Source organism: Artemia franciscana, chromosome 12 (assembly GCF_032884065.1).
Source record: "Artemia franciscana chromosome 12, ASM3288406v1, whole genome shotgun sequence".
NCBI classification, from domain to species: domain Eukaryota; kingdom Metazoa; phylum Arthropoda; class Branchiopoda; order Anostraca; family Artemiidae; genus Artemia; species Artemia franciscana.
The window spans coordinates 18,807,668-18,835,227 of NC_088874.1; the positions used below are offsets into that span (position 1 = coordinate 18,807,668).

The following is a 27,560-nucleotide window of genomic DNA, read 5'->3' on the forward strand; positions in this document are numbered from 1 at the left end:
TGACTGATTTAGCGAAAAAGCAAGCAAATGGTTTTCAGAGAGTGACTGCTTTAGCAAAGTGGAAAGAGTTGGTCAAATTAACTTTATTTATAATTAACTTTATATAATTAACTTTATTTATAACTTTATTTATCTGACTTGTAAAAAAAATGATATGCTATCTACCAAATAGTCTTATGAAAAAACAACCCAAAAATGACAAACCATAAGACTTCATTAATCAAGAACATTCCAAGCTGAAATTATTGTTTGAAGCCCACATCAGCATGGAACTGTTTTAAACAGTTCTTCATTGCTAGTTTGCTGCTTAGGACTCCTGTAAATCTCAAAATCTTTGTGTTGTTAAAATTTTTTAAGTAACTGAAGAAGTGCTTCTCTGTGATTCTGTGTTATTATATATTTGCACATTAGGGGGGGGGGAGCATAGCATGTATTAAATACAGCAATAGTTAGTTTACATATTTAACACGTGCTTTGCTTTACGCCCACCCCCCTGATGTGCAAATATATAGCCCAAATTTGTTTCTAAACTATTACAGATTCACGATTTCAAATATCTGATCAACAAAAACAGAAATGATTGTAATTCTATATGTGTAAATACAGGATATTTGGGCCAGAATAACTCCACAATGAGTTTGTGGGAGAATTGCGAGAGATAAAAGATGTTTCAAAAGTCAAAATGCATCTATTAACAATAGTTTCATGAGCCTAAACAATTGTTCAGGTAGTAGGAACATTGACAGGAAACAGATCTTAAATCAAATTACCCTGCTTCTCTGATCAAGAAGATGATGATTATGAACAAATTAAAGGAAAACGGTAAAATTCTAGTTAATTGACTTCTTGCTATCTCAGAAAGGGTTTAGGCTAGGAAAATGAAACTTTCAGGGATGAATCTACAGACTAAATCATGTCCTTGGAAGGTATTTTGAAGTAACTACCTCTACTCCTTCTCCCATTAGAAGGCCCTGACCTTTGATGACCTTTAAAAATATGTGTGTTATAAAAGTGAAACCTGGCAAAATAGATCTTCTGCTTAATTGAAATACAACACAATTGTTTCAAGCTTCATAACTTTGCTTAATTCCATTGTATAAGGTTTTAAAGATATGCAAATACATTTCCTACATTTTGAAAAAAAAAACAACATTGATATGGCTTGAAATTCTACTCAAATAACAGGAATTGCATTTTCAGAACTAAAGGCAGAGAAAAAGTAACTATTAACTGAAAGTTAAGGTAAAATGTTATTTTGTCAATATTTCAATAGGTATAGACCTGTCATGTTGGCAAATTTCAGGGCCCTCTAGAGGGAGAAGGAGTGGAGGTGAGTCCTTTAAAATATCTTCCCGGGATATACTTTAGCCTGTAGACCCATCCCTGGAAGTTTCATTTTCCTAAAGTAAACCCTTTCTGGGATAGCAAGAAGTCAATTAACTAGAATTTTACCATTAATCTCGCCTAACACTATTTCCGGAATGGGAGCTATTATTTCGGTTAATCTTTAAGGTATTTATTTTTGCGAAAACAAATTTTATCGAAAGGATCTGTGTACATCAATGTAAATGTGAATATCAGTATCATAGTTATAAAGATGTGTTGTAATTAAATTCGGGTCGCAGCGATAGCTTGTAACCTAGCAAATAATAGTCACGTCCAATAGTAGTAACTACAATAACCCATAGCTCATAAAAATAGTGTCCGATCAAAACAAGAAATACCCTGTTAGAAGCACCTTTTCTGAAACCCTTTATAAAAGGAACTTACTGTCTCTTGGCTGGAACAACAAGGAAAATTTATTGGCTCGAAAAGCGAAAAAAGTGGCTGCAATCACAGTATTCTGAATCGATGGATTTTTATCTTTCTATTTTTCCTTTTTCCCGCAGCTCGGGGCACTGGAACATCAGAGAGAGCTGTTTAACCGATTTTTTGAAATGAAATTAATGTATTTAAAAACCTTTTGTATTTAGAAGAGCGCAATAGTGCATAATGGTATTTTCGATACCTCCCTATTCTGTAAAAAAAATCTGTTGAAGATTTTTACCCTCATATTGACACATATTTTTCGTTGGCATTATCAATCTACTTAATTCAATCCTTTCGATGGTTGATTGATTTACACTAGTTTCGTAAAACTCCAAACAAAAAACGTGGCTCAATAGAAACCAACTTTTTAAAAAACCACCTTTTTAGAAGAAGAAAATATCTTTTGACGGGGCTATCTTTAGAGAGCAGAAATGTTGATAAAAGAATTGTAGGTTATGACTCCAGAATTTTTTTTTTATTATGCCCTTTATTTTGTTCCTTGTATTTTATTTGTCGGGCAAATGAAGGTTTACCCAGCCTAGCTTGTGGAGTTCAAAGTCAAATAGGATAGTCTATCCTATCAGTTATAAATGATGCATGGATAATGTTGTCTATTGGTTAATCTTGTCATTAATCTATGCTATTGACCAAAAATCAGGTGGGAAACAAGAAACTTACTTTTTGATTCCTCTTAAATGCTCTCCAAATTAGTAATTGCTGTCATTTTGATTGCATCCTAGCCCTCCCTCATGCAGTCAGGTAAGGTAGACCAGCTCTCAGACAGTATTTTATTAGTATTTCTTTGATTAAAGGGTAAAATTCTAGGGTAAAGTTCTAGTTTAGTGACTTATGGCTATCTTGGAAATGAGATAGGCTAGGAAAATGAAACTTTCAGGGATGGGTCTAAAGGCTAAAGTATGTTCTGGGAAAGTATTTTGAAGTAGCCTGTTTACCTCCACTCCCTCTCCCTCTAGAAGGGCCAGACCTTTGATGACCTTTAAAAATATGTGTGTTATAAAAGTGAAACCTTGCAAAATAGATCTTCTGCTTGAATGAAGTAGCCTACAACAAAATTGTTTTCAGCATCACAACTTTGCTCAATCCCAGTTTATAAGGTTTGAAAGATATACAAGTACATTTCCTAAATAAGAAAAAACAAAACATTGATATGGTTCAGAATTCTACTTAAATAACCAGAATTGTGTTTGAGAACTAAAAGCAGAGAAAAAGCAACTGGTATTTGAAAATTAAGGTAAAATGTTGTTTTGTCAAAATTTCAATAGGTATAGACCTGTCATGAAGGTAAATTTCAGGGCCCTCTAGAGGGAGAAGGAGCAGAGATGGGTACTTTAAAATACCTTCCTAGAATGTACTCTAGCCTGTAGACCCATCCCTGAAAGGTTCATTTTTCTAACCTAACCTCTTTCCAAGATAGCCAAAAGTCACTAAACTAGAATTCTACCAATTAAAGCAGCCTTCTGAGCTGTTTTCCAATTAAACCCTACAGCTGTTGAAATTATTGATTACTTTTAATTGGACTGATTTCAGAATTTAATTACTTTCTTGTTGTAAAACAACAGAAAAACCAAATACTATCTTTAAGCCCATCCTTATGAAGATAACAGCTGTACTCATCATCATCTCCTAATGTTAACAACCATTCTGGTAAAGGTCTACAGTTGGGCCTATTCAGAAGGAGAAATGCTATTGTATAAGGAGATATATTTTCAAACTGCTAAGTTCTTCTGCTTAATCGAAGTACAACAAAATTGATTTCAGCTTCATAATTTTGCCTATTTTCATTTTATAAGGTTTTAAAGATATGCAAATAAATTTCCTAAATTTGAAAAAAAAAACATTGATATAGCTCAAAATTCTACTCAAATAACAGAAATTACATTTTTAGAACTAAAGGCAGAGAAAAAGCAACTGGTAATTGAAAATTATGGTAAAATGTTGTTTTGTCAAAATTTCAATAGGTATAGACCTGTCATGTAGGTGAATTTCAGGGCCCTCTAGAGGGAGAAGGAGTAGAGATGGGTACTTTAAAATACCTTCCTGGGATATACTTTAGCCTGTAGACCCATCCCTGAAAGGCTCATTTTTCCAACCTAACCTCTTCTCTTTCCAAGATAGCCAAAAGTCACTAAACTATGATTTTACCAATTAAAGCAGCCTTCTCAGCTGTTTTTCCAATTAAACCCTACAGCTGTTAAAATTATTGATTACTTTTACTTAGACTGATTTCAGGATTTAATTACTTTCTTGTTGTAAAACAACAGAAAAGCCAAATACTATCTTTAAGCCCATCCTTATGAAGATAACAGCTGTACTCATCATCACCTCCTAATGTTAACAACCATTCTGGTAAAGGTCTACAGTTGGGCCTATTCAGAAGGAGAAATGCTAGGATATAAGGAGATATATTTTCAAACTGCTAAGTTTATGATTATATTCATGGTTTAGCCTAGTTTGTGTTTTGAACAATTCCTCCCTGGCTGTATAAAAAAATAGCATAATAGTTGACAAAAATTGAATCAACAGCAGATGAAAATAGGACAAAACAAAAATATGATCCATTGATAGCCTACATAGCATTATTATAAATTTAGAATCACATAACTTCTGGCTTAGATTCTTTAGATAGCCTAGGGCTATATTAGATCATTGGAGGAGGGCTGAGGAGAATGGTCAAAAAGAAAATCTAAACCATGAAAATTAGCATAAAATCAGCAATCTAAAGATGTTTTTCTATAAAGGTAATGCATTTATCTCCCTTCTTAAGCATCTTAAGTAAATTCAGCATCCCTCTTCCCATTCCTTAAGGATATATGTTTATTTCTTTGCCCTCATATTTAATATACTAGTCCTTTTTTATTTACAGACCATAAATGGAATTGAGGGCTTGTGATAGCAATTTTGGAAGTTAATATTTATATGAAAAATTTTATATTTGGGCTGTATTTGTTATGAATAAGGATTTTGAAGTATCTGCAAACATTTGACCACGAAAACTTGTTTGTTGTACAAAGGATAAAGCCAACTTGCTTGTTTTACTCATTTGTTACTTTTGTTTCAGATTTTATGTGGCTCCCATGAAAATTGAGCTCATATAAAAAAATTGTAAAAATTTAGCTTTTGTACTGTGCTACGAATTATTCTAATCTCTACAGAATGTTTAATAAATAACAGTTTGAAGAGAGACAAACCCTTTTATTAGACAGTGAAAATGACAAATTCTCAGAATATTTCAATCCCCTTTGTTTGTGTATAATATTTGTTATAGGGATGTATAATGATATTTTTTTACACTGGAAATTTGTCAGAATTTATATTCAAATATATTTTTAATTGTCTTACTTTCTCATGGGTAACTCAATTTTACATTTGGGGAGTGTTTTGGAGAAGAGGAGAGAATTTTCAGTGGGGAGAACTGTCTGAGAGATTTTCCTGGGGAAGGAATTTTCATGGGAGAAATTTTCCACTAGGAGTTTTTCTGTTGGAGAAAATTTCTATTAGAAGGGAGGGGAGATTTCCTGAACAAGTTTTCACAGAGGAGGATATTTGGCCTGATTTGAAAAAAAAGATCAAAGATTAAATAAAAAAACAAGCCTTTTATCAAATGAAAAAAGATTTTAAGGACAATTTTTCAGTCAAAACTTTGCAAAGCAAATTCGTTTTGGCTTTGGGGGAGGGGAATTTTTAGCAAGAACAGAATTGGCAAGGAGATTTTATGCAAATGGAACTTTCCATAGAGGGGGGGGGATTTCCTGGCAATATTTAAAAAAATAGAAATTAAGTAAAATAAAAACAAGTTTTTTAACTGAAATAAAAGAGCAGTAGTTAAACTTAAAATGAACATAAATTATTCTGTATATGAGTGAGAGGGGAGTGCCCCCTCCTCAACACCTTCCTCTTTATACAAAAGTTTGACTTTTTGTCACAATTCTTTAAGAATCAATGCTGAAACACAAGGGCCATCTGTGAAGCTTTTTCAAAGTACTAAAAACAAATTTGGCATGAAGAGTAAGGGGACAGCCCCCCTCATATACAGAATAGTTTCTGTTTGCTTCAAGTTTTAATGTTACTCCTCACTTTCAGTTGTAAAAAATTTTTTTTAGTTGTCAGATAAAAATCTACTAATAAAGTGTACTTTATTAGTTAGATACATATCTTTATAAGTTAGATACATATCTAGAACAAAAAATATAAGATTTATTTTTGAATCTATTGATCTACTGTCTAGATTTTGTATCAATTTCTTATAGTTTCAAGCAAGCTCTAGTGGTTCCTGTTGTAATTCCACTAGTCTTTGGCAGTTTATATCAATTTCTGGAAGTTTCGACTGAATTTTGGATTTCTTGCATTCTGTTTTTGGTGCCTGTAATTCTAGATCAGAGAAAATATACTTAGGAACATCAAATTTCAAATAGTTTGTGGAAACATACTGTAAGTAAGGAGCAACCCAGCTCAGTAATAACCAAAACTCTAAAAATAGAATTTTGATACCAATAGATATATCAAAAGAATTGGCTTATTATGCTGATTTCAAATATATAAGGTTCATTAAGTTTAGTCTCACCTATTAGTGGCTACAAGTCTGAGAAAATTTGCCTGCTTTTCAATAAAAGGGATAATCACCATGTAAAAGTCATAGAATCTTAATGAAATCACACCGTCAGATTCAGCATATCAGAAAACCCTATTGTCGAGGTTTGAATATCCTATCTGCAAAAGTGTTTTTTTTTTTTTTTTTTTTTTTTTTTTTTTTTTTTTTTTTTTTTTTTTTTTTTTTTTTTTTTTTTTTTTTTGTCAGAAGAAAGATCATGGATGCATTTTTTCAAGGATGATCATATCAACCCAGTGGTCCTAGAATATCATAAGAGGGCTCATTCAAATGGAAATTATAAGTTTCTTGTGCCCTTTTTAAGTGACAAAGGATTGGAGGGCAACTAGGCCCCCTCCCCTGCCTCTGATTTCCCAAAAATGTCTGATAATTTTTTTTTTAGCCATTTTGTTCATCATAGTTGAAAGACAAAATAACTGTGCATTTAGATATAACATGCCCTCCCCCCAGCCATAGGGGAAAGGTCTTTAAGTTATAAAATTTGTCCATTGTTTATGCATGGTATTTATTATTTGGAAGCATGCATGTATGTTACAGAGGGGGGGGGGGAATTTTCTGCAGGGTGTTTTTCCACAGGGGAAGTTTGCAATGGATGAACTTGTCAGAGGAAATTATACACCAGGGGAATTTGTATGAATGCCTACACAGTTTTTTTTTTATACATTTTGCTTTCTATTTTCCATCTCAATTTTACGTTTGGAGTTATTAAGGGTAATTGTCCTGGGTAAATTAGCACTGGGAATGAATTTTCTGGAGGATATTTCCATGGGGAGAGTATTTCTCTGTAGAGGTGGGGCCAGATTTCTGGGGGTTATTTAAAAAACTATCAGAAATTAAATAAAAAAAAAAGAAATTTTTTCCACTGAAAGTAAGGAGCAGCACTAAAACCTGAAACAAACAGAAATTTTTATGCATAAGAAGGGGATTGCCTCCTCCTCAACACCTTGCTCTTTATTCTAAAGTTTGAATTTTGTCCCAATTCTTTAGAATGACCCCTGATACAAAAGGATCATTTAATTAGAATAATAGAAAGCTTTTTAAAAGTACTAAAAACTTTAGCATAAAGAGTAAGGTGTTGAGGAGAAAGCAGCCCCCTTCATATAGGTAATAATTTCTGTTCATTTTAAGTTTTAATGTTGTTCCTTACTTTCAGTTGAATTTTTTTTTAATAATAATTACAAAATAGCATTTCAAATGTTAAAGTCACTATTTTTAAATCTCTTAATTCTTAGACTTTTAAATGGTCTACATTTCTTGAATTAGTGGACTGTTAGTCAACCTATCTTTATTTAAAGTCAACATTAAGGTTTAGTTTTCTAGTAACAAAAATTTGCTGATTTTGTGGGTTTGCACAATTCTTTATGCCTATTTCTCTTCAAATGTTGGGTCAGTTATGTTAAATAAAACTAATTTGAAAGAAAGCTAAAAAATTGTCAAATTGTTGTAAATAGGCTTGGGATATATCTAATCCAATTATGGGGGAGATTAGGATACAATTACAGTAGCAGTGACTGTTGTATTAAGAAGAACATTGAATAATTTTTTTTCTTTCTTTTTTCTCTCATGTACCATAAATTTGCCAATCAAACTCATGAAGTAAGCAAAAAAATTATTTGCTAATGTTTGTGTGCTTTGCTACTTCTGCTGTGGTATAGCTAGGGGGCAAGGGACACAGCTGTTCTTAGATGCAGCCTCCAAGTGGGCAAGAAATAGAGTTTTTTTTTTTAATTTATATTGTGGTAGTGGAAAAGGGGGAGGGATCAGAAAAAAACATTGTCTGTGGTTGCTTGAAACCCTAGCTATGCCTCTGCCTTTCTGAGGCTTATAATATTATGCTTGCAAAAAAGTAATATATTTTATTACCCTTTCAACACGTATTCTAAATATAGTGATTGTTAAAATGACAATGGTATCCCCCTTCCTTAGTAGGGTGTATATAGGCTATATACAAATCTTTGCTGATTTTTTTGGAATTAGTTCATATTAAGAACAAATGTTGATCAGAGCAAATGTTATGGACTAAAGTTGATCAATCAATTGTTAGCTAGGAGATTATTACCCCCCCCCCAATCTACTTTAATATGCTGGTGTTTACAATCAAAATCATACCCACAGACATTTCCAAATCTTATGGAAATTGGTTACCAGAGAATGATTTTTTTTGGGTGGGGGGGGGGGGGTAAATAGGACAAAAGTTATTTTTATACTGAAATTTCTAAGAATTCCCTGATGTCTTCTTTGTCAAATCTCAAAGAAAAACATGATCCCAAAGGACAACTGATGAATCTCTTTGATTTGGGATGTTTGCACATATAACTACAATCATGCTGTACTTCAATCAGCTTGGCAAGTGTTCTTGATCAATGAAGGATTTGAAATTTCCTCCAAATCAGAATCAACCCCCCCCCCCTTGTAGAAATATGATTACAAATGTCTTAGTTTTGCATGGCGAAAATTAATAACAGCCACTTTAAATTGTATTATTTTTGTTTTTCAGTCGTGTGGTTCTTCCTTTGACAGTTGAAGAGGTGAGTAGTATTTTTTTTTATCATTTATAATTTGTGTGACAATTAGGCTGTTTAAGCATGAAAGTGTAAATATGATTCTTAGTTTCCAGATTGCCATAAAAGCAAATCTGGGAAATCAATTCCAAAGGCAGCATACATTTGACTTTTCCATGAGTTACTATTATATACAAAAATGATTAGTTTCATTTAGTCAATACCCACTTGCCTAGGTACAGTAAAAATTAATTGATTTACAGTTCAACTGTTTTTTTTTTTCATATTAGATCCATTTTTTGGATATAGGGAGTGATGATAGCAACCTTCTCATGGTGTCCCTGAGGGTAGTAGGCACAAATATGGGCTTTTTTTGCTAATTTGAGTCAGCTTCCAGCCACTGACTGTCCTGCCTAGAATTTGACAATGAGAAACTTTAGCCTATTTTCTTTTTAAACCCTGCAAAGATTGGGTGGAATGAAGCCAGTATTGGCTGCATACTATTCTTGGGGAGGAGGTTAATACACCTAAACATACGCAGTGTCAATTATAATGCAAGCAAAGATCCCATGAGTAGCAATCTGATATAGGAGAAAGAAAGTTTTCTTGCTAGTGCTGGTTCTGAGGATCAAGTACTGCTTATTCCTGATGACTGGCAGGTGATGGTTCACTTTTCCATCTCATTTCATGGACTAGTTTTACCTGCCAAAGGCAGTCTGAAGTTGATTGGTTGGGTTCTAATGATGGAAAAAAAACAAGGATGAAAACCTTATGCTGCCAAGGAATGCTACAAGGGGGAAAAAGATCAGCAATCACTATTCCAAAATACCATGCCAAGTTCAATGTTGGTGTTTTTGGCCTTAAAAACCCTTGAAAGTAAAGCAGTGTAGGTTTATCACTCATATAAAACCCGTTTATTTCAAGTTATTTTGACTTAGCCCTGGTTTTGATTTATTTGGTGCTCTTCCTTCCATATTTGTTTCTAGTTATAATCCAGACCTCGTTATATTCCCTTATTATTTTGTTTTTCGTTTCTTCTTGTGCAAGGTTGTAAGTTGTGTGACCTGTCAGTTAAAAAGAGCCAGAAGATATAGGCTACAACAAGAAATAAAATTTGGATGTAATTGGATGACACAAGTATTTTGCAGGGAAATTTGAAGACTTTTTGCAATTAAATATCATTTTGTTTTTGTAGTTCCATAAGTAAATTAATGTTTGAGATATGTTTTTAGTCCAGTAGTGGGGGCTATTGTTTTGTTTTTGTCTATCTATGTAGATGTATGTGTTGGAGTTGCCCTTAAGAACCAAAAGGTTCTCTGGCTTTTATTTTTTGTATATTTGTCTCTAAATAAAACGGTACCCCTGAAAAAAACACAGATCAGATTTTTAGTTGTGTCTAATATTATTTCTGCTCATTAGGCTGAGAAAATCCCCCCCCCCCTTATCACAGAATTTCTTTCTAAGGCTCTTTGGAAATATGAAAAAACTGTGTTTTTATTTCAGTTATAGTAAGCTTGAATTGTCCAGAGTTTTGCCCTACCATGTAAAAAGCAGTGGCTTAAGGGGGGGGGGACTGCTTTGGATGGCACTTCCCAGGGGGTGACACGGAGAGAGGAGAAGAAGAGAACAAATAGAGCAAATGGTCACTTCTAAAGCATATTGAAACCACAGAAGATTGAGCTCCAATTTGTTAAGACATCAAAACATCAGTTAGAATTGCTGTGCTAGAGTGTGCTCTGGATTCAGAAATGGAAATTGCTAGTACCTAAGTTGAATCCTCAAGCTCTCCCAACCAAGCTTTGTTGCAAAAAATCTCCACTAAGAAATTAAAACCACCTGCTTATCCCAATGTAACTCAAGAGTTTGAACTTGAAGAAAGCTAAGGGCTATCGACTCTTAAGGACCTAAAGGATGTTTGACAGTGCCCCATAAAAATCTCAGCTGTGATAATAGCTACCTAGTAAAGAGGAAACCATCCAGTTCCAATTCCAAAAATTGTAGGGAGGTATATGGACTAACCACAAGTCCTTTCACCTCTTTGAATTCTTCTCCAGAAAACTAGCCACTGGAAGTACTATTCTTCTCCAGTCTGCAAACAATGAATATGTGCAATTATGAACAATAATACACTGTTATTGATTGTGCGAAGTGCGAGTACCTGAGGTACCTGTCCCCAGCAGTTTAAGGCCACTAGGCCGGCCGGTACCAATACGGCTCTTCCTACTCATTCCCGCTCTCTTCTGCACAATCAAAAACTATGGATAAATCACGTCCTTTTAAAAATTGACTTCTTCAAGCATTAATCATTATTAAACAATATTTCTCTTCTTCAAGATATCAATTGCTGCCTTAAATACCTTACGATCAATTTCCCATGGCAGGTTAGAATCCAGGATAGCTGTATAGGTATTTGGAATCTTAGACAAGGAGTAGAAATGCTTAAGAGCAATAGTCTGCATATAGTTTCATCTGCTGAAAAGCAGACTCGGCATAAAGGGGAATGATGTAGCTTCCAATTAAATAACAAGCTATTTAGAAGTGGGGCACCTGATTTCAGCCAGTATATAGTACTGTATTCAATCTTGTATGAAATGGAGATAAAATTAATCTACTGTGATTAGCATTGTATCTTTGCCTGATAATATCTCGTGAGTTGAGGTCAGAGGAAGGGCCAGGAATTAACATGGAAGCCTTTGCTACTAGAGAATCAGCCATATCATTATATTTGATGCCTTTATGATTAGGAACATGTTGAAAATAAACCTCACTTTGAAAATAATTCATGACCCGTTGTGACAAGAACTTTAAAAGTGTTTAGAAAAAAATTCTATTGAGAATTAATTCAAATTAAAGTTAACTCAGGAATGGTACCTTCTATTTCAGTTAACCTACCACCTACACTCTATTTAATAAACTAATTCGTGCACGCCTAACCAAACTAAAATACCTGCCTTCCCACACACTGCTCAAATATCAATCCCTCCTACTCCATGTCCTACTGATCCCTCCAATCCCAACTGCTGAAGAGAGAAGAAGATGCCAGTAGCAGACAAGGCTAATAATTGCTATGGGCCTCTTTAACTGCCATCCCACGCACAGTGAGTCACAACATTGCAGTTGACAATATTAGTTTATTTTCATCCTAGGTCATCATGGACATAATCCAATCATTTATCATGTTTTATTGTTTGTGTAAATAACTGTTCTACTCTGTTGTAAGTATCATGTTTACAACGAAAATTTATGCAATTGAATAGTGTTAATGTCATCCCCATCATTTTTAAAAAAGTCTGTAAAATAGCATGGAAGGGGGGAGTACCCATTAGGCTCAGAAAGGGGGTGGCACTCTTAGGTTTTGCTCTGGGTGGCACCCATACTAAAGACACCACTAGTTAGATGCATAAATTGTTCAATAATAATCATGATTGTATAGAAAGACAACCCATTTCTTACTATTTTTTTCCATTTTTCATCTTTTTTTTCTATGCTTTTTGGAGCAGAGGAAAATACTTCAGTGGTAAAGGGTGGGAGGAATCGAATTCGAAGAACAACGTAATAACAGGGAAAAAGGATTTTCAGTCTGGATAAAACATATCATATTTGAGATATCAAAACATATCAAAATCTATATACAAAACGTTTGAAAATTATTAGTGACAAATTTATACAAAAAGAAAATTTAGTAATAAATTTTGGATCTAAGTGACTGAAAGTATACATCAACGCTATACAATAAAATATGCCTTATTAAAAAAATGAGGCAAAATTGTTAGTGACAAGATTATGTAAAAAGAGAACTTTGTAATACATTAAACATCTGAATGGCTCCAAAGGTTGATAATTAATACTCTTATCTGATTTGTCTTCTGTCATTATCTTGTTGGTAATGTGGAGATTTTTTTTAGTATTAGTCTTTCTTAAATCTTTCCAAATTGAGTGATAAAATAATCGTTCATAGGGACTGGCAAAAGAGGTTAAGGGAACAAGATTGAATAAAAACCATATCAACAAATTTCTTTTTTCTGCTTGCTTTTTTTCCTGCTGTTCAATTTGCTGAAGCCAAATTTAACAATACTAAAGTTTCAACTAAAATACAAAATTAAATTTTTTAGGCTAACCTCAGAAATATGATTATAACTTTTCCATTGCCTAGGATATTTGCTTGATATTCCCAATATTTCTGACTATTTTAAATACTTTTGGTTGTATAGTCTATATTTGTAGGGTCCTTAAATAAACCAACATGATGAGCCTACTTTACCAATCTGAAACCACTGTTAGAGTTACGAATTTAACTTGGTAACTTTTATATAGATTATGTTTAGGGGGCATATAAAAGATATGATACTGTTAGAAAAATAAATTTTAGTTTTTTGTTTGGGCAACTTCAGTACAACTTAAATTTCGGGCTTAACCCCCTCCATAAAAAAAATCGACTCTTGGGTGAAGCGAATTTGCCGTGTCTGATGTCGTTCTCCTTGAATTGTGCCATAGAAAATTCGACTACATGCTTTGGAAGTTGACTACCACTACTGCGGATGCTACGACTACTACTATTTCTACGACTACTACTACTTCCACATGTCTGTAATTCTAATTAATATTTTTCGACTACTACTGCTACTGTGGTTGCTACAACTTTGAAACTGCTACTATCATGACTACTACTGCAACAACAGATGCTATCTACGCATGGCTACGATTCTACTTTTTTATTTTCGACTACTACGGCTGCTATTGATACTACTTCGACTTCTTCTACTTCAAGTACTTCTGATGTGACTGCTTACTGTAAGTACTGCTACTACTACTAAGGTATTTCTACAGTACTGCTTGTTTTTTCTTGACTACTACTGTTACTGGGAATGCTGCGACTACTACTACAGCTATTGTATTAATCAAAAGAGTTAAACTAAATCCAGGTTTCAAAATGGTATAGGTGCAATATCTTATGAATGGCATAGGGTATAAATTTCAAATTTTCAGCAAAAGTTTATGGGGTTGTAAAACTAAATCAAAAGACACTATATGTATCTAAATTGTCAAAAGGACGTCTTTACAATATCCCAGGAACAGCTAAGGATATTAAGTTCAAATTTCTAGGAAATTTGAATAGCAAATTTCTACGACTGCTATGACGATTAATACTACTACTACCTCGGCTACTGCTACTACTGCTACTGCTACTGCTATGACTACTGCAACTATTATTGTTATGATTACTGCTACTACTATAACTGTTATTACTACGACTACTACTGCGATTGCCACTATTGTAGCTGCTTTAACAATTGTTGAACTAAATCAAAAGAGCTTATCTGCGCCCAGTTTATCAAAATGACAATGCATGCAATATGTAATATCCCAGGAACGGAATAGAATATAAAATTGGAACTTTCAGAGAAAATCGAAAGGGATGTAAAATAAACCAAAACACACTATGCGTATCCAGATTGTCAAATGGCGTCTCAGTAGTGAACAGATCTGGGCATTCCGTTGGTACTTTCAGGGCATGTTGAGGGGAATGTCGGATCAAATCAAAAGAAACTGTATGCATTTATGGCTGTCAAGAGGGCATATCTACGATATCTAAGGAATTGCTAAGAGAATAAGTTGAAACTTTCGGGGCATGTCGAGGGGGTGGTGGATTAATATTTCTCTGTATTCAAGGTTGTAACCCGATGGTGGTCAGAATGGCTTCAGCCATATAAAAGCCTGAAGATAGTGCATATTTTCAATCCATATATTTGAAAAAATTTTCACGTACCCATCCATGCAAAGTTCTATAGTAAAACTATTCTTAAAGTTCGTTGCAAATTTGAAAAGGTTTTTCAAAAAAAGTAAAGAGCTACATTAAGCTTAAAACGAGCAGAAATCAAGTCGAATTGTAATTCAAGAGTAAACAAACATAAATAACTATCAATAGATAAATGAAACTAAAAACGAATAGAAATTACAATAAAAGTCAACAGAAGACTACCACAAACAGGAAACTACCAAAAAACGAACAGAAACTACCACAAACAGGAGTTGGGCTAACGCACCTTATGCCTTCTAAAGACCAAAATATCATCTGTGCTTTACTGGAAAGAAACGTATTTTAAACGTCTTCACATTTATAGTGCTATTAAATCCAAAATCACTGAGACTTTTAGGAATTAATTTCAATGCTAATTAAACTCTGAAGCTAAACTTCTTTAGTTCTTTTAATTTTTTTTTTTTTTTTTTTTGATAATGTATGACCAATTAGAACAGACATCTCGAAAAAAAAATTGTTTTCATTAGTGCAAATGAGGTTCTACTACTACTGCTACTAACAACTCACCAAAGCACCAAGCCGCCTGAGGCCATCATAGCTACGCACGCTCCTTCTCCATCCTAAATTATTCAAAGCCTCCCTTTTTACACCCTCCCATGAAGTTCCTATTTCCTTTAAATCTTTCTTTGTGGCATCGCCTCTCCCAAGACGACGACGACCTGCTTCCCGTTTAGCCCTAGACAGTTTGGTCGAAAAGGACAATCTTCGTAATCTGTCCTCTGCACAACGTGCCCTAGCCATCTCAACCTTCCTTTCATTATAGCCCTAGAAAGCAGGATTGAACCACGTTTTTCGTACAGCATACCGTTTGAAATACGGTCAGTCAGCCGGGTACCCAGAACAATCCGTGGGCAATTTCTCTTTGAAACATCTAGCAAATCTTCATCCGCTTTTCGGAGCGCCCATGCTTCAGAGCTATATTTGACCACTGTCATCACTGTAGCTTCTAATATTGTAATTTCGATTTGCAGACTTATCTTCCTATTCTTACAAACTTATTTTTAACTGTGAGAAAACACCCTGAAACTTGGCTATTCGACTTTTAACACCTTCACTGCTCCCACCGTCTTTGCTAATAACACTACCAAGGTAAGTGAAGCTTCCCCCCACCCTGATCAATATTTTTGTTACCCAACATCACCTTTTCATCTTCACTTATTCCTAGCCTTAGTAACTTAGTCTTTTTAAGATTAATTTTCAGACCTGTTCTATTACCCTGAAGTCGCAAAACCTCTAAAATGAGGTTCTAGTCTTTAGACACAGGGGGCGTTAGCCCTCGTCCTGTTTGGGGTAGTTTCTGTTCGTTTAAGTTTGACTTGATTATTATTGTGATTTCTATTCATTTTGAGTTTCATTTATTTACTAATAATTATTTATGTTTGTTTGATGCTTGAATGACTATTGAACTTTATCTTTGCTTATTTAGGCTTAATGTAGCTCTTTACATTTTTTTGAAAAACGTTGTTTGTGGAAACAGGTTTTTTAAATTTTATTCCGAGAAGAGGTCAAGAAACTATATATACCCTAGTATCTATCGGAATTCCCATCACCCCTGCTCTTAAAGTCTTTTCTTTCCTTTTCAGTACCAAGTAGGCCAACTTTACGCCGTTGCACAGACTTCTAGAGAAAATACTGGTGGAGGAGAAGGTGTCGAAGTGCGAAAAAATGAACCTTTTAATAATATCCCACTTTTAGATGGAAAATACTCAAAAGGACAATACACTTATAAAGTTTATCATTTAGCAAGGTAGAGACGTTCAACTTTTTTTTTTCAGTTTAGCTTCAAGAATAGTATGCCTGTAAAATATTTGAGTTACTTGAAAAAAAAAACTCTTTAAGAAATGGTTATGTGCCGTCATAGCTACACGGAGGCCTGACCCCTACATTGGGAGGAGTCGTAAAAGCTAGTGGTTCATTTTTGTGCCACTATTTTTCAATTTCTCCAGAGTGGACCGTCAGAATAATTTACTTTGATAAGCACCCCATCCCCCCGAGTTTACATATGATAAAATTTCCATTTTTATTTTATGGTAAAAATAATCGTTTGATGACAAATTTGTCCTCTTTTAAGATCCAGTGTGGTTTTTCTTTCTTTTCTGGTAATTTAAAAATGAATTTTAAGTTTTGAATTTTTCAACTTGATTGAACAATACCCTCCTCAAGTTGGCTTAGCTTATAAAAGTTAATATTTTTTACATCTGGGATTCCAAAAAGTTTTAATTTTCAGTACTGGAGAATCAGTATGCCATCGTTGGTTAAGTGGCTCGTTAATAAAAGCAAACTAAATGAGTAAAACTATATTTTATAACAAAAGAAAGAATACTTCTCTGGTTCGTCAGTTGTTTTGTCATATTCTTATTTATTTTGGAGCTACGGCTTTGTTTTTAACAATCAAGGACTACTTATAATAAATACGGTTCTGCATTATTAATGAGGGTAAGATAAGATACATATTGTTTTATATTAAGCGCCTAAATTTTAAACACATTCTGTGCAAGAAAAGAGGTTTTGTGCATTTTTTTTTGAAAGTATTAGAATGAATAGAATTGATATCAAATTGTGAGTTTCCTAGGTAATTCAGACAAATTAGGAGGTTTTAATGACACCACCAAACTACAGAGAGAAACTATTCATCTATGATACATCTTTACCTATGTTTTGACTTTGGGTGACCAGTCTCTCATTTTACTGATTAAAAGAACATGTGTGCACATAGATCTGAGACTTGACGTGTTGAATTTATCAGGGTATTGTGGAAGATAAGATAATACTCTGTTGACAGATGACTATCACAAGAAAGCCGAATTTGAATATAACGATGTCTAGATCAAACATAAACTATTAGTATAAAGTTAGTAAATGAGAATTACTAATAAAACACACATGTTAAGAACAAGTGATAACAACGAAATGTCTTAGGTAAAAAAAAAATATAAGGATTAAAACATATCATGCTTGATATATCAAAACGTTTATGGGGTAAAACAGTAGAACTTGAAAAAAAGGATTAAGGGCTCATATTTATCCAAGGAAAAATAATGAGACTTGTTGGGGGTGGAACTCCTTCCAAACCTTTCTGGAACAGGATTGATTGGCGAGGAAGTTGTGATGGTTGAGGAGGATAAATAGGGGAGACCGGGTCTAATGGGTAGCGAAAATTCGGGGGAATATACTCAATGTGGGTATGGAAAATAGGTGGATTTGGCAAATCACAGGCAAAATCTAAGTGGTGCTCAGCCCCTCTTATCACCAACTTTTTAGTGCCGAAGTAGGCATTTTACACCCTTTCTTATGTCTAATCGCAAAAGGATGTCCAATATGTCTAAATGAAATCATACAATCAGGCTGTGGCCTCCCTGCTCCTCCTACCCCAAAATTTGTAGTAGAAAAGTAAGATAGGGTTGCTTGGACTGGAATCTTGTAAGGATTTTCAGTCTGGATTTTTGTAGACACAAAGTAACCTGTGACCGAGCCCCTCCCCCTTGCACCCAGCCTTCTCCCTGATTTTTTACATAAGATTGGGACATTTCTGGAGGCCTGTGGGCCCTTCATCAGAACCTCCAGCACCATAGTCTCAGCAGAGGTATAGCATGATTTTTTCATCGATGGGCTTGAAGTTTATGTTGTAAGTACATTTGGTCAATGGGACGTGAGAACAATTTTCAGAGGCATAAGCCCTTCCTCCAACCTGTACGTGAAGGTGATCAGATTCGCTTGAATTTCATCAGGTGAGTACGTCGGCTCAATCAAGAAAGGGGTATTTTCTGATGTGTAGGGTATTTCTAAGCCAAATCCACCTTCTGTTCGAAAGTGTAAATTTGCTTAAAATTGGTTTGGGAAGTCTGGGAGGAAGTCTTAAAATTCTTTTGGAAGTCTTAAAATTCGTCTGGGAAGCAGTCAGATAGATTTTAAATTGCTGACCTGCTGAATTGCTGACCAAGCACTACTAGACTTCTAAGTTTCAGAGTTGGTGAATTTTCCTCTACCATGGAGAGCGCCTTGTAAGCAGGAATTGACGAGCACTTTCATCTTCTGACGGGAGGGCTTGAATAATTTTGTTGTCTGATTTATCGTATCATGTTTGTGAATATATCTTATCTTAAAATTCTATTGGAGGCCATATTCATGTATTTGTCTGTCAAAATTTGATAAAGAAAAATAAAAGAAGCTATTAAAATTTTGGTGGGAATTTACTCTCTACGGACCCGTTTTGGAATTGACTTTATTCGCTGATATAATATGATATGGTCAAACAGCTAACATTTATATAATTTCAAATTATAAACAGTTTCAAGTAATAAAATATAATGCTATAAACTAAATAAACGAACTTGTGCTATTGTTCCAACTTCTTAATATGCTTTCACTGTTAGTTCTAGTACAGGTAAATACAAAAAGGTAGTACATAGTACATAAATTCCGTGGTACATATTAATGTACTACTAGTGTACTACATGTTAAAGAAGCACCAGGAACCCTCATATTGGTATTTCTTAGCAGTCATTAAGCAAACGCTTCAACCAGGTCTTTGAAAATATCTTTCACTATTTATAGTTTCCTCGTATACAGACACCCAAAGGCGTCACAGTGCCTTTAAAGAACGTGTCATAATTTTTCAGGAAAAAAAATTCTTCTGTTGTAAGGGACATACACTATTGTATACTATAGGACGTACTATTTTTAAGAACTTGAGGGGTTGACAGCTGTGGAGTTGAGATAAAATCAAAGGCGTAGGAGCAAAATTTAAGTGTTGATTCCACAAAACTTTGTCGGCGAAGCTGACGAAATTTTTCTGCAACGCTTTACGTTGCCCGTACAAAATAAATCCTGTTTTTATTAAAGTGACCATCATATCGTCCTGTTTTTGTACTAATTTAGGTTTTATTTTAAACTTAATCGTTAGGTTAATTTCCTTCACTTACGTTGGAGTGTGTGTTGGAAGAAAAATTTGTATGGGTATATCCAGTCTGGGGCGTATGTGTAAATACTTTTTGGAGGAGAGGAAAATATTTCGGTGGGAAGGGGTGGATGAGGCATCGAATTCGAAAAACAACGTTATAACAGGCAATTTAAGCGGAAAAAACAGGAAGTGATTGGCAAAATCGTAAGTATCTTGACATTTGTGCTTGGGAGGGAAGGGGTTTTCGAAGCTCCCCTTCCTTATGAACCTGCTGAAAAGTTTTGAATTTATTTCGTAGTTAAGATTTCGTCTAAATAAGGACCAGCTACCTAAACAATTTTGAATATCCTTATCTATCATATCATTACTACTACTAGTCCTGTGGTGGCGCAGTGGATTTGACCTTAGCTTGGTAATACGGGACCCAGAGATCGAATCACGCTGCAGGAATACACTGTAGGGCCGACGCAGGGACCTTAGTAGTCAAGAAGCGTCGCTAATTCTTATATAAATAAACTACTACTACTAACATCTCACCGCAGCACCAAGCCACCTTAGGCCAACAAAGCTACGTACGCTCCTCCTCCATCCCAATCTATCCAAACCTTCCGTCTTTACACCTTGCCTGGAAGTTTCCCTTTCCTTTGAATCTTTCTTTATGACATCTTCCCACTTCATACAAGGACGACCTGCTTTCTGTTTAGCCCTAGACGGTTGGCCGAAAAGGACAATCTTCGGCTATCTGTCATCCGCAGAACGTGCCCTGGTCATCTCAACCTTTCTTTCATTATAGCCCTGAAAAGCGGGATCAAACCAAATTTTTCGTACAGTCTACTGTTTAAAATATGATCAGTTAGCCGGGTACCCAGGACAATCCCATGCTTCTCCCAGCACTCCCAGGAGTGCCCATGCTTCAGAGCCGTATTTGACCACTGTCATCACTGTACCTTCTAATATTCTAATCTTGGTTTGCAGACTTATCTTCCTATTCTTCCAAACTTTTTTAAACTGTGAAAAAACACCCTGAGTCTTGGCTATTCTACTTTTAAGATCTTCACTGCACTCACCGTCTTTACTAATAATACTGCCAAGGTAAGCGAAGCTGTCCACCTGATCAATCTTTTCGTTACCCAGCGTCAGCTTTTCATCTTCACTTATTCCTAGCCTTAGTGAATTAGTCTTCTTAAATTAATTTTCAAACCTATTTGAGCACCCTGAACTCGCAAAACCTCTAAAAGCTCATTAAATTTGTTCACACTTTCAACTTGGATGCTTAAATCATCAGCATAATCTAAGTCCAGGAGAGTTTTTCCTCTTCATTTGATTCCGTTATCTCCCATTACCGTTCCTCTGCTCCTTAAGACAAAGTCCACCAAAGTGATCCATATAAAGGGGGATAGAACACAACCCTGCTTAACTCCTGATTTAATACAAAACCAGGGGCTAATCTCGTTTCCTACCTTAACCGATGCAGTGTTGTTCTGGTACATAGCACTAATCACGTTAATATATTTTTCTGGTATGTCATACAAGGATAAGACCTTTGCTAATGCTCTTCTATCAACATAATCGAATGGTTGCTCATAACGTATAAAAATGAGGACCAAAGGTGTTTGATAACTAAGGCAGTTCTCAATTATTAACCTAAGAGTGAAAATTCGGTCAGTACATCCTCTATCTTTTATAAAACCGCACTGTTCTTCTCTTAAAACTTTTTCTACTGTATCTCTCACTCTACAAGTATCATATTACTAAGTAATTTGATACCTACAGAGACCAGGCTAATGCCTCGATAATTACGACGCTTACTGTTATCACCTTTCTTATACAGTGGTTTAATTAAGGTTTTCCAAAAATGGCTAGGTACATCCCTTTTTAAAAAACATCATATTCATAATCTTCAGTAAATTATTTTTAACCTCAGAGCCACCATATTTAAGAAACTCATTTACCGCACTATCAGCACTTAGTCTTCTTATTTTTTTATCCCTTTAGCACTATCGCTAATTCTTCCTCACAAAACAAATCACCCTTCACATCCAAGGTATCACAAACTTTTTCATTTTCCTCTATATCTTTTCCTGCAACTGTATCTCGGTCTAGCAAATTCTCAAAATGTTCCGCCCATCTTTCTTTAACTCTTTCCTTATCACTAATTGTGGCCCCGTATTCCTATCTTTAGCTTGGACATTTCCGGATTGACTACTCCCTCTCTATTTATTACCATGCCAGTACAATATTGTGCTATTACGCCGTCCAATTGCATCTTCCAGATCCTCGGCAATTTTATCCATGGCCTCCACTTCACACCTCTTTAGTTTATATTTTGATGCTTCTCCACTTGCTTTACATTCCTTGTGTTTTCGCATGATCTATCGTATTTTGTTTTCGTACGATCGTGTGACCTCAAATGATTCTCTATTAAACATAAAGCGTTTTTTCTAATATTCCTAGCTGTAGTCTTATCGTTCTTCCCTAAGACACCATCAGCAACTTCACAAATTGTTTTCTAAAATTATTCCAACCATCTTCCGCTTGTCAAATTTTAAACTCTCAAGTTTAGTATTGAACTGTTCCTGGAAAGTTTCTCTCACATTCTCATCCTGGAGTCTACCAACATCATAACTTCCTGGGAGGTAGTTACCCCCTTCCGAAATATCAGCTTTAAATTAACCCTAGACAAATAAATCTAGACAAGATGGTGATCCTTATATTTATCATCAATAACAGCACTCCTATATACCCTAGTATCTTGTATTGATTCTGCCAATCTACGGTTTACTATAGCATAATCAATAAGGTTTGCTATCTTACCATCACGTGAATACTATGTCAACTTGTAACCATTCTATGACCAAACACCGTTTCGGTTATAGCTAGATTGTTATACCTACAAAATTGCAAAAGTTTGTAGCCAGTACTATTTTCTCTTCTTGCATCAAATTTACCTAGGCAAGGATACCATCTTTCCCTATTTCTACCGACCTGGGCATTAGACTATCCTAGTAAAAGTACCATATATCTACCTGGGAACCTGTGTATCTGCTCCTGTAACTGTAAGTAAAATCCATCTGAGTCACTAGTATCTCCTTCAGTCGGTTCAACAGGGGGCATATACTGCTATAACTGATACCCTGAATATTCTTCCTGCGAAAACATTGGATGTCGAAGGGAATTATTTTGAAGGAGAAATAGATATGGCTTCATTATGAAATAGTAAAACAGAGAGTTAAGTAGGAATCGTTAACGTGGATTATAAAGCCTGAACATTGGTTTCATGATTTATCAAAGATTGAAAAGAGAAAAAAAAATGCCTCAATAAAACGCTTGTAATTCCAAATTCACAAAAAGTAAAAAGATTAAAAATTTTTTAAGACGGCCAAGATATAAAAAGTTGTCCTTGAACATTATAGAATATGTCATGACCACCACACGCTTCATTTCTAGTAAAAAAAAAAAATCCAGATAATTGATTTATTTTTTACTTTTTGGTACATTTGGAGATAAAACTGTTTTTTTTTTAACTGTTTCTCTATTTTTCCTATTGTTGGAAAAAGTAAGGGGGGTTGATTTGCTCTCAACATACATAAAAATCATTTTTTATTTCGACTTATTTAATAACTTTAGCATTTTTAAACTGTAAAGCACCAACAAATAAGCTTATTTTCAACAAATAAGCTTTATTTCAAGCCCACTCTTGGCTCATATGTTGGCAGGGTTTTGTTTGTTAAAGCTCTGATTGACACCAAAGTCTGGCTGTCCTGTTCAAGAGCGTATTCAATCTGCAAAGCGAGGTCTTTATTTAATAGCGGCCCATTTCTAGCCTATTTTGCAACGACTAAGAATATAGCTAACTTTTTTAGATTACAAAAGAACTTTCCTTAGAAAATTTGGAATAGGAGTTTTCTTGACGGCCAATAAAATAATGGTCCAACTTGAAAATCAACTACTTTTGCCATATTTTCAGTATTTAAAAGACCTCATCCCCTTGCAAATGTGAAAAGCCTAGCACTTTCCCAAAAATAGGTCAAGCGGAATATGTGGATTATTGAATTGAATTTCAATTCTATCGATTATCCTGAAAATCTTTTTTTCGGAAATTTTTGTTTTCTCATCTGTTGGAGGGAAAGACAGTGTTGTGCCCCTCGATGGCTGTGAAAATACTTCCTTCAATGGAACCCCTAATAAATATAATTTCTGTTTGTTGTAAAACGCTGTAATAAACAGACAAAACTTAAAGAAAAAGAACGCAGCAAAATCAGAGTATCACTAGGAAAGTAGATCACTTGCAAACCAAAATAATAAAAGTACTTAAAATGGAATTGTACATATAATTGTACATAAAATGGAATACTAATCTCTATACTTGTATTACATTATCGCCATTAATGGCAATGTTTTACCAGGCTATTGAACGCTATCAGTAAACGATTTTTTTTTAACGAAAACTAGGGCTTTTTTCGTTAAAAATAAATACAAATACTCGCTTATCATCTTGTCATTGTATGTAAATTTAACTTCTCATCACTGTAGTGCCTTTACGATGTAGATGTAATTCGTAAATATTTTTAGCAAAGTTCCTGCATTTATACGAATGCTTGCACCAAAAGGCTCTCTGGAGATACATGAAGAAGCATGGAATGCTTACCCTTATTGTAAAACGGTATTAACGGTACGTTCATTTTCAGCATTCCTCATTTCAAAGTACGCAGCAAAATTAGAAAGAAAAGACTTGGGACATGTGTTCTTTGTCCGCTCATGCGCGTTGGCAACCGATTGAGGGGCATTTACAACCCCTAGATTTTGATTTTTTTTATTATTGAAAAAAAATCCCTGCTTAAATTTTACAAAAGCTTGCCCCCCTCCCCTCTCCCTGCATTTTTGTGAATTGGCTTCACTGCTCATATATTTTATTTCTAATTTTTTCCCCTGGTCATTTTATGTTCATGTCACAAAAGCAATTTTATGAAAATTAGAAAAACAATCACCACTAGAGCAATTACAGGTTTCGTAAGAGGAGGGCCGGGAAAGAATACGACAATTTAAACCTTTTCAAAATGGAATAAACTCATATTAAAATGATGTAAAAAATAATTTATTATTTCTGTTTGTTTACTTACGAATTTCCAACTATAGATAATAGATACAGGAAGTTCAGCACCCTGAACTCGCGAAACCTCTAAAAAGTCATTCATTTTGCTCACACTTCCATCTAATATGCTTAAATCATGAGCATAATGCAAGTCCAGGAGTGTTTTCCCTCCCCATTTGATTCTGTGGTCTCTAATTTCCTTTCCTGTGCTCCTTAAGACAAAGTCCATCAAAATGATATATATATATATATAAAGGGGGATAGAGCATAACCCTCCTTAACTCCTGATTTAATACCTTAATCTCATTTAATACCTTTATCTCAGCAGTATTATTCTCGTACATAGCACAAATCACTTTAATGTATTTGTCTGGTATTCCATATAAGAGTAAAACCTTTACTAACGCTCTTCTATCAACAGAATCGAAAGCTTGCTCATAATCGATAAAACTGAGGACCAAAGGTGTTTGACAACGAAGGAACTTCTCAATTATTAACCTAAGAGTGAAAAATTGGTCGACACATCCTCTACCTTTTCTAAAACCGCATTGTTCTTCCCTTAAAACTTTGTCTACATTATCTCTCAGTCTAAAATGTTTCATAATACTAAGTAATTTGCTACCTACAGAAACCAGACTAATGCCTCAATAATTTTTGTCACCTTTCTTGTACAGTTGTTTAACTAAGGTTTTTCTAAAATCATTAGGTACTTCCCCTTTGTCAAAAATCGTATATATAATCTTCAATAGCTTATTTCTAACTTCAGAGCCACCATATTTAAGAATCTCATTTATCACACTATCAGCACCTGGAGCCTTATTGTTTTTTAATCCTTTTAGTACTGTCGCTAATTCTTCCTCACAAAACAAATATTCATTCACATCCAAGGTGTCACAAATTTTTTCATTTTCATCTATATCTTTTCCTGCAACTGTATCTCGGTTTAGCCTATTCTCAAAATGTTTCTCCCATCTCTCTTTAACTCTTTCCTTATCACTAATTGTGGCTGTGTTCTTGTCTTTAACTGGGGCAAGTCCGGATTGACTCTTCCCTCTCAATTTATTAACATGCCAGTATAATATTTTACTATTATACCGTCAAGCTGCATCTTCCAGATATCCTCAGCGATTTTGTTCATGGCCTCCACTTCACGTCTTCTTAGTTCATATTTAAATGCTTTCTCTACTTTCTTTACATTTCTTTTGTTTTCATATGATCTATCGCTCAGATAATTCTTGTATAAATCCCTTCTACTCTCTATTAAACATAAAGTTTTTTCCCTAATATTCCTAGATCTGTAATTAATAAGGTTAGTAATCCTTAAATAGCATAAAATCAAACACCATTTATGGAAATATGTACTTAATGTGTTTTGATTTGGGGCAGTCCCATCGGATCTTAGAGACTTTTGTGTTGACGAGATGAAATATGTTTTTAGTGTCCAAAATTCAATATTAGTCTTATCTGTAATCTTACAGATAAAACTTACTAGAATAGGTGTGATTTTCAGCAATATATAACACATTCACCATTTTTGAAGCTCATACTACTTATGTTTGATATTAGAAGTCGATTTTGCAATAATCAGCAAACAGATGAATGTTTTGGTGTTGGATTTCGATATTCCGGTATTAGCCCCATACTTGCAATCAAAAAGTCCATGAATCTTTAAATATTAATTTTGATGAAATCTATCACTATTTATGAAATTAGGACTGTTGTGCTGCGTTCTTAAGGGTTTTAACGATTAAACTCTAAGCATTTAGGAGCCATCAATAAATAATTCCTGAATGATTATGTGTCAACATAGATAGAACATTTCTCTATGTGCTAAGTTGGCGATGGATAGGAGGGAGTGATGAAAGGGGTGTGGGCCCAAATGGCCCTCGTTAGGCCCTGTAGCCATACAAGTTACAAGATTCGCTCATGGATTTGATATTAGTAAGTGTTTTAACCGTTCTGATTGAAGGTGTTATTTTGAAATTTTGATCCGATACCGCATGGGAGTGTGTGGTCCCCGGGGCAAATGAATATTGGTTGCCCTTTGACCGATTCCAGTTCTTGAAAAAGGCACTGGAAATTATAATTTACAATCGATTGAGGGTCTTCACTCATGTTTTTACGACAATCCATTGATTAAAAAAATTATATAGGTTTCTTATCGGCTGCTGAAACACATTCTAAAATAAAGTCTATGCGAGGAAACACGCATAGCTGAGGCGTCTACACATGGGTAAGAATGCAGCTTCTTCTTCAGACTTCACAGCGGGCTGGCATGCCATGGGTTTTCTTAAGTTTATCACTGAGATATGCAATGAGGAGTGCCCTTGTCGATTCCACACTTCCTACTGGAAAATCAAGATACTTACGCAAGTAGATTTAGTTCTGATTTCCTAGTTATACGTTCTCGACAACACCTTACATTGACCGAAAGCAAGAACCTCGCTTTTTGGCGCATTAAAATTAAGACCGATTTCGTCAGATTCCCTACTAAACACGGAAAATTTTTTTTCAGCAAACGGTATGGCTCCGCGTAAATTTAAAATATCAACGGTGTAATTGAGTATGGAGTGGTCCAGTGCTTTAAAATAAAACTAATCTTAATCTTTCTTTGTTGTTCAATGACACTATTATCATACAATGGAGGCAAAGTTACACAACATTGGTGGATTCCTTTTCAAACTCGTATTATTGCTCTAGCTCTACAAATAACATTTTTTTCACCGATAGTTTCTTTCATAACAGCACATTCCATATGAATTTGTTTATCTTGGGGTTAAGTTTACTAGTAATGGGAAATTCAGTGGGTATCT

General features: G+C 34.8%; 1 protein-coding gene across 3 annotated transcripts in view; it reads left to right on the plus strand.

Annotated features, from left to right (window-relative positions):
* The first annotated feature begins 2,144 nt into the window (after nt 1-2,144).
* LOC136033802 (phosphatidylinositol transfer protein alpha isoform-like) overlaps nt 2,145-27,560 on the plus strand; it is a 52,748-nt gene continuing 27,332 nt past the window's right edge. For all 3 annotated transcript variants that reach the window (XM_065714714.1, XM_065714715.1, XM_065714716.1), the window contains exons 1-4: nt 2,145-2,257; nt 8,934-8,964; nt 16,339-16,502; nt 24,228-24,327. In XM_065714714.1, coding sequence (XP_065570786.1) covers nt 2,241-2,257; nt 8,934-8,964; nt 16,339-16,502; nt 24,228-24,327 — 312 coding nt within the window. In that variant the 5' untranslated portion in view covers nt 2,145-2,240. The remainder of the gene's footprint in view (nt 2,258-8,933; nt 8,965-16,338; nt 16,503-24,227; nt 24,328-27,560) is intronic.